The sequence below is a fragment of the Ambystoma mexicanum genome, chromosome 5p, assembly GCF_040938575.1.
Source record: "Ambystoma mexicanum isolate Mex_15411 chromosome 5p, UKY_AmexF1_1, whole genome shotgun sequence".
Classification (NCBI taxonomy): Eukaryota; Metazoa; Chordata; class Amphibia; order Caudata; family Ambystomatidae; genus Ambystoma; species Ambystoma mexicanum.
The window spans coordinates 443,216,484-443,231,858 of NC_090930.1; the positions used below are offsets into that span (position 1 = coordinate 443,216,484).

The 15,375-nt window shown below is 43.9% G+C and overlaps 1 protein-coding gene across 2 annotated transcripts in view; it reads right to left on the bottom strand.

The window, feature by feature from the left end:
* The window catches only part of IL13RA1 (interleukin 13 receptor subunit alpha 1), a 441,624-nt gene that overhangs the window by 120,436 nt on the left and 305,813 nt on the right, over positions 1 to 15,375 (bottom strand). For both annotated transcript variants that reach the window (XM_069612844.1, XM_069612845.1), the window contains one exon: positions 13,504 to 13,636. In XM_069612844.1, the coding sequence (XP_069468945.1) occupies positions 13,504 to 13,636 (133 nt within the window). The remainder of the gene's footprint in view (positions 1 to 13,503; positions 13,637 to 15,375) is intronic.

The window sequence follows — 15,375 nt, forward strand, 5'->3', positions numbered from 1 at the left end:
TTGACACAATATGTGGAGAGGCAATTAAGTGTCACCCTAATTTAGACTCACCCTTCTCTGGGAACCAACACGCATAACCTGCTGGGCTGGGCAGCAACTCGTGTTGCCATGACGCATACCGCCCTATTACTAGTTATAAAAGTAACAATGTTGTGAAAAAGGGGTTCAGGGGGAGACACCCATTGTGTGGCCCTATGTTAATTACTGGGGCATCTCCAAAACTGAAGGCACTCTTTTTTCTTTTTCTTTTTTGTCTTTTAAGTGGGGGCAGGTTGGGAGGAGGGACAACAAGACTTTAACAACAGTAAAGAGGAACATAATAAATGGGTTAACTGATGGAGAAACCGGCCAACAAATTGTGGTGGCCAGTCAGGCCCTGCATTCTTACCACGGGCATCCAGGCATGCAAGGCTTAGCAATTAGATCCTGCCGACTGTATGACAGACCACAAACACTAGAGGCGGGACAACACATCCAACTAAATACAACATGCACAATGCTCATAACACAATACCCTTATGGCTACTGACACAATAAGCATAGGGTCTTTGAATGTTAAGGGTCTTAATTCACTGCAGAAGAGGTCCATGTTGATCAAGACTTACCAACCAGCCAAATTGGATATATTGTTCATCCAGGAAACTAAATTCAAAAAGGGAAGGGAATTCCCGCTGCAGGGTAGACAAATATGGGGGGGGGGGGGTCTGGGCCTCAGGACCAGATCAAAAGGGGGGCATCGGGATCATGTACCGCAGCTCTCTTGAGTTTCACATTATGCATACTCACAAAGATCCGAGAGGCAGATTCCTCATTATACATGGGTCCATCAGAACAAAAGAAATCACACTATGCTCCGTGTATGCTCCTTACACCCAGCACCTAGCCTTCTGCAGGGATCTCCGGGCACTACTGGACAGTGGTAGGCCAGGGTCATTAATCCTTCGAGGGGATTTTAACCTAGTCTTGAACCCAGCACTTGATTGGAAATCTTACAGAGAGGGAGCAGTCCCTTCCCGAGACAATGGGTCCTTTCGAAATCTAATAAAAGAACACTTGCTAATAGACTCCTGGGGAGCCCAACATCTGCTGCAGAAATCATATACATTTTACTTGCCTTCCCACAATACCTTCTCCCAAATAGACCACATCGTCTTAGAAGGAAACCTCGAACAACACCTAAGGAGTGCAACAATAGAACCATAGAACCAGCGATAGAACCAATGGGGTGGTCAGACCACCCTTTAGAGAATCCTTAGTCACCGAGATCAGCAATTTTTTTCGGAAGAAACGGTACAGGGGATTGCTCTCGAACCGCTATATGGGAAGCAGCGAAAGCCACAGTATGGGGCCTTATAATAGCCCAAGAGACATCAGTTAAGAGACTTAGGCAGCTCAGAGAAGCCAAGCTAAAAGAAAAATTAGGTGAAAAAGAATCAGCCTTAGCAAAAGACAAAGAAAATAAGCCAGAGATCCGAGCCGAAACTAGGGAACTTAGACAGGAACTTAAAGAATTATGGCAGGGGAAAGCATTAGCCCACCTTAGATTTGTCGAACAAATGTATTATGAGAAAGGAGACAAAGCCCACACATTACTAGCAGCCAGGCTGAGAAATTAAAGAGCGGAAAGAGCAGTAAAAAAGATAAAATCCTTATCAGGAACCACCTTAAATAATCCTACCACTGCCAAATTCTATAAACCGCTTTACACCACAGAATGCAACCCCTCCCCTGAAAGCACTGCGGAACTAATGAACAAAGTCCTTTTCCCCCAATACAACCCTCAGACCGCGATGAGCTCAACGCCCCCCATAACAACAGAAAAAATTCACCATGCCATCTCAAACCTAAAAGCAGGCTCAGCCCCAGGCCAGGACGCCTTCACCCCGACTTATTACAAAAGGTTCAGAGGCGCTGTGGCGCCGTTCTTAGCCCTCCTGTTCAACGACATCTTGATGACGGGACAAGCCCCACCCTCCTTCACTGAAGCCAGGATAGTTGTTATACCCAAGGAAAGAAGGGATAGAATGGAATGTGTCCTGTACAGGCCCATTTCACTGTTAAACGTAGATGCTAAAATATATGCCAGTATCCTGGCCGCCAGGCTGAGCAAAGTCCTCCCAACAGACAGGGCACAGATGAAGTTCGCAAAACACTTATCCTAATGGCATTGGTTGAGCCAAGCGATGCTGACCCCACTCTAATCTCGAATGATGCCCAAAAAGCTTTTGACCGGGTTGAGGGGCGCTTTATGAACTAAATTCTCTGGGAGGCTGGCCTCGGACCCGGATGGCTTCAGGGAGCATGGCACTGTACAATAACACGAGTGCTAGAGTGGTAGTCAGTGGTGTAGCATCTCCGCCATTCACGATAAAAAGAAGAACCAGACAGGGATGCCCCTTATCGCTGCTGGTCTTTATCTTGGTAATGGAACCCCTGGCCCAAATCATTAAAAATGATGCAACAATAACAAGCTTTAAAGTTTGGCAAAGAATACAAATTGGCTCTGTTTGCAGATGGCATCCTGGTATACGTAACCCACCTCTGACCCCTCACAATCCATCCCAGCACTCCTGGCAAGAATTAAAGAACGTTTTCTAAATAAGGGAAGCCTACAATACCAAGGATTCTTTAGGCTAAATAACAGCTAAATATCGGTAAACAACAGACAACACATATCCCTTTGCCCATTGGATTAGTGCGGGGGTATCATGTGAACAGAAATTTACTGATCACCGTCTGCATATGAGTTTCACTCCAGTGATAGGTGTTCCTGGTACAGTCAGCACTAGGTAAGAGGGTTTTGGGGCCCCATTTTTAATTTAACGCATGTCGGTGGACACGCAGTCACCAGATGCATATTAACAAGGTTAGCATTCGCAGCATCAATATTTAAATCATTGATGGGTCGAGTGGTACCCATTTCCTTGAGGAGATATCATTTTCAGGGCCTTTGTTGTTGGAACTAAGGAGACAATACACTATTTACCATAGATTTTTCTGTTGCTGAGATAAATTAGTCTTTTTTCTGCATCCGTTTGCCTGAGTTGTTACCACCTTCTGTGTGAGAGGTAGCAGAGGTACGGAGCGATTAATACTATAGATCCCAGAATTCTTTTGGGTTTCATAGTAAATAGTCCTTTTGCGCTGGCCATTTATTAGCCAGCCACGCCCACGCCCTGCTTAGAGGGTTGCTGGAGAGCCGTTTAGAAAGTGAATACATTGCATGAACACACAAGAAAGACTGGTAAGTACTTGGTGTTTTGTTTATTTAAAAAGTGTTGTTTTTGCATGCTCAGGTGGACGCAATCCCTGGGTGTAGCTACATAGCGAGACCTGTGTGGGTGAGCACGCTGCAGAGGCACACGTGTGGATGTTTGTTTTACTAGAAAATTAACATGGCGGCAGCAGTCTTAGCAGACGCAATGTTTATGGCACACTAATGAGGAGAGTCATTTCCTCGCTGACCAAAGTGCACACTGCGGTGCGTTTGGGTCAGTGACTCACTCTGTTGACAGCATAATAGATTTGGGGGACTTTAAACTACTTTTTCCTCCATGCTAAAGGGCAATTGAGTGCTTTTTTCGAGTTTAGAAAGGAACGTAGGCATCCGGCTGCTGAGGGTGGCCGGGAAAATAAATGTTGAAAACAATGAGTTAGGATTACCAGCCTTTAGACTGCGAGAGCCAGGCGACATATATTTGAGGAGGAGAACGGAGGCAACATATATGTAAATAAATGGAAGAACAATGCCATATTGCTATTTGGAGTATGGCAACTGTTGAAGGTGCTATGGGACAGCTGTGAGTGAACAAGCTAGTTGGCATAACACTTAATGGTGTATATCTCATGGCTAACATTTAATAGAGGGCGCCAGAGATGAGGAGAGAGGGAATGTGACATATTATGATAACTGTCTGAATATGTGGACATGTATACAATAGTGTACAATAGTGACGTGACTATGTTCCTTTTAGGAAGATGGACCACAGACACTGTTGAGGCAGTGATTTAATGACGGATACAAAAACATAGCTCTCAACCATTTGTGTTGCAAAGGCGGGTGAAATCACCCGATTTTGTTTTTGGCGGGTGAGACGCCCATTAGAATGAATGGGCGTGCAGGAGGCTTGGCGGGTGAGTCAGCCCTTTACAGGGCGGGTGACACCCGCCAAAAGCGGGTGAGTTGAGAGCTATGCAGAAATGACCAAGCAACGTGTCTAGAAATAGGTGAGATGCCTTCAGAGAGGGAGACTTTGTGTAATGCCCTTTAATTAACTGGTCTACACACATACTCTCTGTGTTGAATTTTAGAGACGTGAAAGGCTGTTCTTGCCCTGAAAAATTGGAAACCAGTGAGAATAAAGCAGAAGGTGTTGATTTACATCTTAGAGACCTTCACTCCTGCATAATATATCAGGTAAACTGGTGTGCTGGTTAGCACACAGCTATGTACAGAATGTTAAGATATCTTTCATTAGATATATGGGAGAGGTTTACTGAGTTGCCTTGTCCTCCTTTTTGGAGTTACAGTTTTGGTATAGAAAAATCCATTACCTCTGTAGGATAAAATCCATTGCTGACACGTGACTCCATGATTTTGTGTGGAGGTGAGTCGCAGTATGTATATACATACATTGAAATATAAACACAAGATGTATCTGTGTTGAGAAAAATAAGAAATCGGAACTCTGACAAATCGTATATCATCTATTTTTAGATATACGTGTGACCGACATCCCCATCTGTTTGACAAATCGGAGTGGTAGCAATAGAACCATCCGTCTCCTGAAGAAGGTCGCCTACATTGATTGGCCTAATTTGAGAGCCTAGCCCTTGACGACCGAAACATATGCCGAGTGAAATTGAATAAGCATGATACTATTTGATGTTATGTATTAACACTCACTGGTGTTGAAATATATGTAAAGATCCGAGTATTTAGGAGGATTGATTAATGAATATTCTTTTGTGAAAGACTGAAGCATTGAGTGAAATTGTGTTGTGAATGATGGAATGAATGGTGGTATATGAATGCGGGTGTCGATAATTGAAATTAAGAATTTGTGAAATTTTGAATATAAATACATTTATTTTTTGACATAAGTTGGTATTGTCAAGATAAATGTTCTGATTTCATATGCCAAGAATTGAAGAATACAGGGCTCTCTCAGGGTTTCGCATCAATCGCAAAAGAACTGTAGCTTTACCCCTTCAACACAGGGATGTGCGTCCAGAGTCGAATTGGGGTCTTAAAGTTGCGAGCAGCAGCATATAATACCTAGGTATAACCATTACAAAATGCCCAAAACAATATGTACCAAGCAAATTAGAAACCGCTCTGGTCGCACATCAAACATGAAAGAGATCTGGGCGAAACTCAAACTCTCTTGGGCGGGTAGGTTCACGGCTGTTAAGATGAATGTCCTGCCACGACTCCTTTTCTTGTTCCAGTCTCTTCCCATTATTCTGCCAGACTCCTTCTCAGTGGCCAAGTGCATATTGCTTGCGTTCCTGTGGGAACGGAAAAGACCATGGATCGCATATAACACAATGATTCTCCCCAAAGAAAAGGGTGGCCTAGCATACCCAGACTTCCGAGAGTATTACATAGCAGCCCAGCTCCAAGTGCTCATAGACCATATTCAGGAAGCCAAAAACAAACCGTGAATTCATCTAGAGATTGGGTATTTCACCCCAATCACCCTGGAAGAATGGCTCTGGGCTCCCTTGAAATCTATGCCTGCAAAGCAGTAAAACACCCAGTCCTGGGAGTATTATGTCAATATGGAAAAAAGGGAATCAAAGCATGTGTGGCATCACAACCTGGGCTTCACCCCTTAGTTGCATCTGGGCCCCTCCAATCAGAGATATCCTTATAGACCCAATTCACTTTCAGCCACATACGAGCAGGTGCTAATTACAGCAGGCCGGATGTGGGAGTCTTCGTATCCAGAAAGGACCTGAAAGAGGCGCAACAAGGCCTCAGAATAAGACCTCTACCCTATTTGCAACTGAAGGGAGCCCTCACAGACCCACGATGGAAAGCACAGTTGCAACGCCCCTTCAGACCCTTTGAATCCTGGATCTAAAGGACTGATCATGAGAATGTACCAAGCCCTTATAGAAAGAGGTCACTTACCTTCCACCCGCACCCAAGTACAATGGCAAAAGACACTAGGGTGGGAAAACAATTTGGAAGGGTGGGATGAAATATACAGAGTAGTGTGGAAATCGTCGATTGCGGTCCAAGATAAAATGCACAATTGTAGGATCCTCACACAATGGCACCTCACTCCCCATCGCCTGGCAAAAATGTATGCAGGAGTCAGCCCCTACTGCTGGAGGGGATGCTCTGAGGTCAACACGTACTCGCACCAGTGGTGGGACTGCCCCAACACACAGAACTCCTGGAAGGAGGTCCTTTCTGGGTTGGATCCATGAAATAGAAGGTATCAATAGGGAACTCAGCCCAATACTGACCCCATTTGGTGTGGAAAAAACTGAGGAACAATAGTTGGTACTACCCCACATGCCCAGCAATCTGCTATTAGCAGCACAAGTCTGTATAACCATTAAATGGAAGAGAACCGCCCTGCCCATCAAGGGAGACTGGCTACACAAAGCAAAAGAAATATACGATGGAAAGCCTCACTGCAGCACTCATGGAAACCCATACACACAATGACATGGCGTTGGCTCCCCTTTATAGAATACTGGGAATCAAACAACACAGTTGCATGAAGCCCCCATCAAATAGATCATCTCGAAGCAGAGAATGTATTCCCCCCGCCAGATCCGAACAGCACGATGCAACACCCTAACTCTACAAAACCCCCGCAAAGGCTTTGACCCACCAAGCTAGTCATAAATCATTGAGCGTACGAATCGAATGCAGGCCTGCAATCACATGCCGTACCATGGTTAAGAGAAAAGCAGCCTCTGTCAGAATTCTCTCAGTCATCAAAAGTCCCAAGTTTAAGGGGGGGGGGAGAAGGGGACAGGTGTTACTTTGAAGAAAAAGAAAAGAAAAATGTAAAACCTTTTATAGATCTTGTATTTGCCTCTCCCAGTGAGAGTGGAATGCTGTGTACCAATTGCTTTTCTTCTGATCTTAATAAAAACATATTTGAAGAAAAGAAAAGATACCAACAAAGCTGGATCTCCCAGCAGCCTATGCCCACCAGACATCTGCAAAAGGCTACTCACCCACAAAACACCAGCCGTCTACATCTGACTACTAATTCATCTATCCCTAAACACATGAATAGTGCCACAGTCATTTAAATCAGCATACATCAAACCTCTCCTAAAAGATGAGACAGGAAAGACAGATGACCCTACTAACTACAGACCCATATCAAATCTACAGTTCCAAGCAAAAATCTTGGAACCACATGCACAAATAACTAATCAATCATGTAGAAAGCAACGGAATACTTGACCAATCCAAGGTTGGCATCAGACCCATGAGAGGAACAGAATCAGCACTCCTCTCCATATGGGACGACCTAAAAATGAATGTGGACAACAGCACCCAATCAGCCCTCATACTACTGGACGTATCAGCTGGCTGGAGGAATATAGTATTCAAAGCTCTCCACTACTATGGCTGAAATCTTTCCTCACTGACCAAACTGTAAGAACCCACATTCCAACATTTACATCAAACACAAATAATATCACCCGCGGTATCCAACAAGGATCAAGCCTCCCTCTACTCCTCTTCAACATCTATATGGCCCTATAATAAAGCTCATTCAAACCCATGTACTGACAGCCTACAACTATGCAGTCAACACCCAACTCATCTTCAAGATAACTAATGACAGCGACCCTTACAACACCCTGAATAAATACCTCACCGAGATAAACACCAGGATGGCAAGCAACAACCCCAAAGCTAACCCAACCAAAACAGAAATAATGATCTCCCCATGAAAAAGACAGTATAACACAGACATCCCTCACCTGGCCCCCGAGCATGGGAACCCAATCAGAGACGTCAACAAGGATAAAACAATCTGAGTATCCACATGGACCACGGCCCCACCTTGTAACCACATTAAATTGAATAGCAAAAATATGTTTCTACCTCCTCTGATTAATAAGAGGAATCCACCCCACCTCAATATCCCACACAGAGACCTCGCAATCATCTTCTTGGTTTTATTTAGGATACACTATACAAATAGTCTCTACCAAGGAATACCTCACCAAAAAACTACAACACATCCAAAATACTGGAGCAAGACTACATAGAAGAGAACACATTACACCGGCCCTAAGAAGTCTACACTAGCTACCAGTAAAGAAATGCACCAACTTCAAAGCCCTATGCATTGCTCAGAAATCAGTACATGGACAAGGAAGCAAATTCATCCAAGCAAAAATCACCCGAAACCAACCGAGAAGAGTCTTAAGATCCAGCACTGACCTCCGAATAGAAACAAGATACTACATGAAAAGAAAATTCAGAGGAATCCACCTTTTTCTATCCGATAGCCAAACTATGGAACTCGATCCCGAACGAAATAAGAATGACAGAGGACCACATAACTTGCAGGAAACAACTAACCTCCTGGCTTTTCAACTCCCTGAGATAAACATAGACCAACTATCCAACAACCACCCTCACAAGCAGTCCGCCCAAACCGTGCAATGACTGCTGCTACAAACCTTAAATTGGAAACAAGAAAACAAGGGATACATACAGAATAAAAACAATAACAGCTACAAGTACCCAGAGATCACCCAAAACCCACTAACGACTTCACTCTTCCACACAACCCACAATTCCCATCTACAACACATGCCCAGGGGGCTAGTACAACCAACCAAAACATGCAAACCGCACATCACTCTCTAACCAAGGTATAACCCCAATAACCTCTGACACCAAACAACTCAAACACTGGACCCCACCCTTCCGGACACAACAAGCTCAGTGAACAATAGCAATACACACCCAGAAAACTCACACACACACAGACGCCAGTTCCTCTGGGTTCTATATGCATCAAAAGATGAGCACAAGATCTCTCCTATACCTCTCTCCCCCTCACTAACCCCAACCAACCCCCATTTTTTTACAGAGCCAAGTGAGCGCTTGGAGACCATAAGAATGGCAGCGGTGCATGGTATAAATCAATTTAACATAACAATTCCAAGTAACTGATTTTGACGACTATTTTGTGTTTTGTACAATTCTGTAAGAAATACTCAGACATGTCTGTGGATCTCTCGCGACACTTGAGCTTCATTGTGAAATTTGAAACATCAGAATTGACTTCTTAGCAGACCATGGAGTTTCTGCACGTCACAGTGAACACAGTGTCAGCCATACAATGGCTCCCTGTAATAATCCCATGTTCTTCTGAAATTAGGTGAGCTATTTCCTGGGTGCAAAGAGACATTCACTGTAGGCACTACCTTGCATTCTATTACTTTCTTGCCCTTCTACATTGATGTGATCTTTTCAGGCTTAGTGCATTATCAGGCTCATCAGCATCACGGTGCGATTGCCTGCCTCAAAAACTCTTATACAGGCATGCAGTCCTCTTGACTGACAGAGTGTTTGTGGATCCAGCATTTGGAATTGTTAAACACCAGTGCCATTTCATGACCTTTCAAGTCTTTGTCATTGAATCATATACACAAAATTGTGGTTGGGCATCTGAAGAAGAATCAGTTGAACAGTCTAGTTTTGAGATGTTTCCTCAAGGGCCAGAAAGAGGTTTCAGCACGCAGGTGTAGTGGCAGAGCATTCCAGAGATGGGCGGCAGTGGCTGGGAAGCTGGAGCCCCCGGCTCTAGTGCACATAAAGGGTGGAGTGGTGATTGCTCTTGTAGGTCTGGAAGAAATATTTTGAGAAATTGTCTGAGGGAAGTAGGGAGGAGCAGAGTTTGAGAGACATCTGTGAGTGATGGAGAGAATTTTGAAACCAATTTGTTATCTCACTGGTAACCAGTGTGCAGATTTTCTGTGGGCTGATACGTGGTCTCGTTTGATCAGGTTCAAAGCAGCAGGGGTGCCATTGTTTTGAATAGTCTGGAGTTTGCTGAGGTTGCGCTCGAAGGTGTCGGCAAGGAGAGTGTTGCAATAGTCGAGCCGGGAGCCGATTGCTACTCTCGCTATAGTTAGGAGGTTTAGTGTGGAGAGGAAAGGTTTGGTTGCATCCAAGGGTTTAGTAGTGTGGGCCGGCGTTAATGCGGTAGCATTGACACAACGGGCCATGCTAAGGCTGTAACCCATCCTGGACAAGTCTCTGTGGCTATGCCATCCCACCCTTTACAATAGTCCAGAGCGTTAGCCTTAATTATCCCTTGAGCACTTCTGCATCAGAGTCTGTCTCGGGTTTATGATGGTTGCAGCTAGGTACATGACACTGCAAGTGGAATAAAGTAAAGCCAGACCCAGTGGTTTTGTCAATGGTTATTTTACAATGTTGTTGCTAGACACGATCTGAGTTGCTTCACTCCCCTTCTTTGAATTAGTGTCACACATTTTGAATTTGGATGAACATATGGTGACCACATGACACAGACACTACAGCACAAAAGAGGGTGTATTATCTCCTATTAACCAAACAGATTTGTCTCAGTCGAGAGCAATCAAGTCTTAATTTCTTTGCACCATCTTGCCTTGAGATCAGGTGATCCAGAGATTCCCAGAGATTTCCATGCAATGTTTGTTCTCTCCAGCAGGAATCTTGGGGTCCAGGAACAGCAAGACACTATGAGTCAGCCCATCCCATGTGTCTGGATAATAGGCTGCGAGAATCCAATCAGCAACAAATCCACAAAAAGAAATGCCCCCCTCCTGAGAGTCATATTGCCATAAGTACCCCAGCACGTCATACCAGGGTACTAAATACACATTTTCCTCGAGTGAAGCACTATATTACAGGGCGGTAGTAGTTTCAGGTGCACTGCTGAAGTAGGCGGCACTGGCGCAAAGATTCTGGATTCCCTATTCACTAGACTCCTGGCCTAGGGGCGCATCACCTGTTTGCAGATCAGTCAAAATCCTTGGAGATTTTATGATGCACCCATTTCTGCTTGAGATCTTTTTGTTTCTATAAAAAATTCTATTTTAAAATATCTAAAATAAAAACAGTAAATTTGCAGTTTAGCACAGACAATCTTGTAATCTAAGAGACGTGTACGGTACAAATGTTGCTAAAGCCTTTCTTTGCAGGGAGCATAGGCTTCTGCTATTCTCCTATGTCTTGCTTATTAGAAAACCATACGCTGGGTCTCATTACGAGTCTGGCAGTAATCCGCCGGTGTGACCGGTGGGTTACTGCCGAACTCGTAACACTTTTCCGGCGCCTGATATCCCGGTGCCACACGAAAATCCTGTCGGCCCGGGATGTCAGGCGCTGGAAAATGTACCCCATTCCCGTGGAGTCCCATAGGACTCTATGGGAGTGGGGAGACAGATGCACCGGCACCGTTGCTAACAATGCTGGTGCATCCGTGAAAACTCTGTGGGCGGTTGCCATTGCGCGCGACAGGTCAGACCTGTTGGGTGCAATAACCCCCGCCTGCAGAGTTGTAGTGTGGCGGTTCAGAAAGGGTGCTGGTACGGTGCTGGCAACAGAACTTTCATTTTTCAAAAGTAGTGAATTTGGAAAAGCTAGGAAAGCAGACTTTGGCAATAGTTTGTAGTCAATGAGATCAAGCATTTCATTTGCTCTTACCCCTCTTTGCATCTGGTTACTGGCACTGTGTTCAGTAAAAGCCAGTAAACAAGGACTACACACGCCTGTTCCTAGAAATTCCATATGCTTCCCAGAGTCTTTTCTTGCACAACAGATGTGTGCTTTGACTCAGTACCAACATGCCCTGTGGAGGTCCTAACATTCCGATCCCAGGCCCAAAGGATATCCAATTGTACTATTGCTTCTGTGCAGGACACAGTGTATTGACTATTTCGAAGAATGTCTTTTGAAAGTTTTGAACTATATTAGCTATGAGCAACTCCTGCTGAACGAACCATATGCATGAGTCATAGTATGTGATTTGTATTTTATATGGGGCAACTGTTCCCGACCATATCATATTTTCATTCAAACTTCCCAGAGCAGCTGAACAACTCCTCTCTGTTGGCTGTAGAGAGGCAGGGGGTAGCATTAAGACCTTGAGCAGAAGTTGGACAGATCATTGCTGTGTTTTCCTAACCCCAGTGGCGGCTGGTGAATTTTTAAACTGGAGGGGTGTAAATATTTCTCCCAGACATACCATAGTGATTTAGCATAGCGAGTTATCCCGGACCAATCAATAGGGGTTTTCAGATGGTTCTCTCCCCCCCACCCCGAGATTTATTTTTAAATAATGGGTTAAAATTGTGCATTTTAGAGCAAAGATTTTAGATAAATTGGGTAAAAAGCCAAACAATTTCAATTAGTTTTGTAGGGTAACTCATAAAAAAATCCAATAGATGCACGTCACCAACACATTTTCATGAAGCCTTTGCCCACAATATGTGCTGGTATGAATTATTTTCACACTGGCTGTCCCCTTACATTTCCATGCTGACTGACCATTACACCCCAGTATTCCCATATAAGAACATACTCATGTTTGCTTTGCGCATAATGCCACTAATGATACTGTCCACATTTGTTCTGCCAACATATGGCAGTATCCCCACCTAAGAACAAACTCCAGTTGACTTTACCATTAAAAATGCATGCCACAGTATGAAAACATGTCCAAACTGGCTGCAATAAAATGCCAGTCTACCTTTGTAATAAAACTTACCATGCTTGCTTTACCAAAGATGCCCAATACAAAATGTCCTGCTGCAATAAAATGGCTAGACTGGTTGCATTAACATGCCAGTCTAGCTACATAATAACACTTATCATGCTTGCTTTATCAAACATGGCAAGTAAAAAATGCCATACCTGCCCCGTGGTGCACCAGAGTCTTGCACTCAGACATAACCACATTAATTATTAATGTGATTATGCATGAGTGTGAGGAGCTGGGGGAATCTGGGGGCAAATGTGTGTCAGGTCCTGGGGTCCCACGTTACAGCCATGGCATTCTTTCCCGGGCATAGACGCTCAGTAAAAATTTCGCCTCCTGTGGCCCCGTGCACCTCAGAGGCACACATCAATTGTGTGTTTGCAATGTGCAGGGGGGCCGAGGCATGGCCATTTTTTACTGGACATCTATCATAGATGTCCATTAATGAATGGCATGCCTTCGCTCTGGGCCCTCCAGCGCCACACATTCGCAGATAATCAAGTATGTATACATGCAAGGCGCTGGGCGGTTTAGGGGTCAGGCTTGACATTGCATGTGAGGGCTAGAAATCCCGGGGGACTCGGCTGGCATTCTTTACTGGGCATACCCAGTAAAATATGCCATGCCTGCCCCTTGGGCCCCAGTGCCTCACATGCAGACAATGCATGTGATTGTGTATATGTATTTCAGAATTCAACTCATCCTCATACATTGGGAGATATAATTGTGCCGTGACACATCTTCTCACCGATACTTGCTTCCGTGCTCCAGTCACTCCAGAGTTTCCCTCCAAAATGATCATCAAATTTGGTTCTCACTCGAACTGTGTACATCGCATCCTGACGTGCTCTGCTAATTACAAAGCTGTTCGTGTTGGATACCTAACACAGAAAACAAAACAAATAATTATTTGTATTATTATTAGGGTATTTATTGAGCGCAGACATAACTTCGGGATGCAACAGAGAGCTTTACAATCATGGGGGAAAGAACACAATGTGGGAAGCAGAGAAACAGGGAGCAGGGAGCTAACAGGGGAGGATAAGGGTGGGAAATGGCAGCAAGGGATCTACAAGCAACCCGGGGATGGAGACAGTGGGGAGCACATCACTGAGTCTCAGGTAGAGTGGGAGAGCAGCTTGTGTTAAGGAGTTAAGGATGAGCCATTCCTTGAAGAGAAAGATCTTGAGCTCTTTCCTGAATGGTAGCATTAAAATGATGCCGCAAGGATAACAATGATACAATCAACCTGGCTTTTAAAATTGTAATTGGTTATTTATAATGTGTTTATTACCCAGAGGTTTCTAAGCGCGGACCGGGGGATCGAACTTGTGTTGCTTCACATCATCTTGCTTCCAAGGCGAGTGTGTTGCCCCCGAGCTATCCTTCCGAAAATGAAGAACAGCCTAGTAAAACAGGAGCAATAACTTTACACAATTCAAATTACACCATAAAATGAGGTTTGAGCAACGCTAAAACCGTGCCCCAAATCACCTGCCTGAATCCCAGCTATTAGAGGGAATTGTCCATAATTTGCCAACTTTTCCAACACCAGCTAATTCACCCTTACTATTATCCTGAGGTGTGGAGAATATCTACTTCCCTCATCAGATACAGATCCGATTTAAAGGTTTCTCTCCAAGCCTGTTGATAAATTATCCTACCCATGTGTTTTTGGATTTTAATTTATGTTTTTTACTGTCGGATTGTATTGTTATTTATTATACTCTATTCCCATTGGTTTCATTTCAAACAAGGGCGATTGATTGTTATTATACATATGTGCTACATTCAACATCAGACTACCCTTCCTCATAAAAGGCACCAATACCTTTTTAAAGCTACTGAAGACATAGTAAATTAAGCATTTTCTCTGATTACTTAATGTACGTATTTCCAATTACAAAGCACACCATATGTTCAATTGATGGCAGTGGTGATAAAATTAGTTGATGACTTTATTATTGTCCTTGTAAGGATTACAATCCTTTTAGACAGATTGTCTGGTTTTATCTATGTGTATGCTCTGATATAGGGACCAGTTGCTATATTACTTGGTATTCTTCTAGATGTGATCAGGGCCTTGCACATTTCATATCCCTTGAGCCAAACAGGCTTTGAAATAACAAAATGACATTGGCCCAGGAAGACTTGAACCAGCAGCCACAGCCGTGGACAAAAGATCAGCTTAACATTTTAAAGGAATTTGAGAAAAAAACTCTGAAAGAAAGAAGCATTGGTAATGGCAACAGTTCTGTCTTTTGTATGGACATGGACCAGGCATTGCTATAATGGTACTAGCTGCCACTAACAATAGCAGCTGAAAATGGTGTGAGCACATGGGCATATGATAGTAGTTTCTGGCAAACGCCTAATACCTATACACAAGCTGAAGCTGTTGGCTTTGCCAATGCTTGTTTTTAACAAGACATACATACTGCTGATAAATCAAGTGGCCGAGGCAGACCTGAGTAAAAAAAATGTATTCCACAATTAGCACTTATACAGCACCAATTAAACTATTAGCTCTCAGAAGACTGCTTTGAAAAATCACTAGCAGGCACTTGGAGTGCAATATTTGATTTTAAAGCTTGAAAGGAAGCTCAAAGAAATCCCGGGA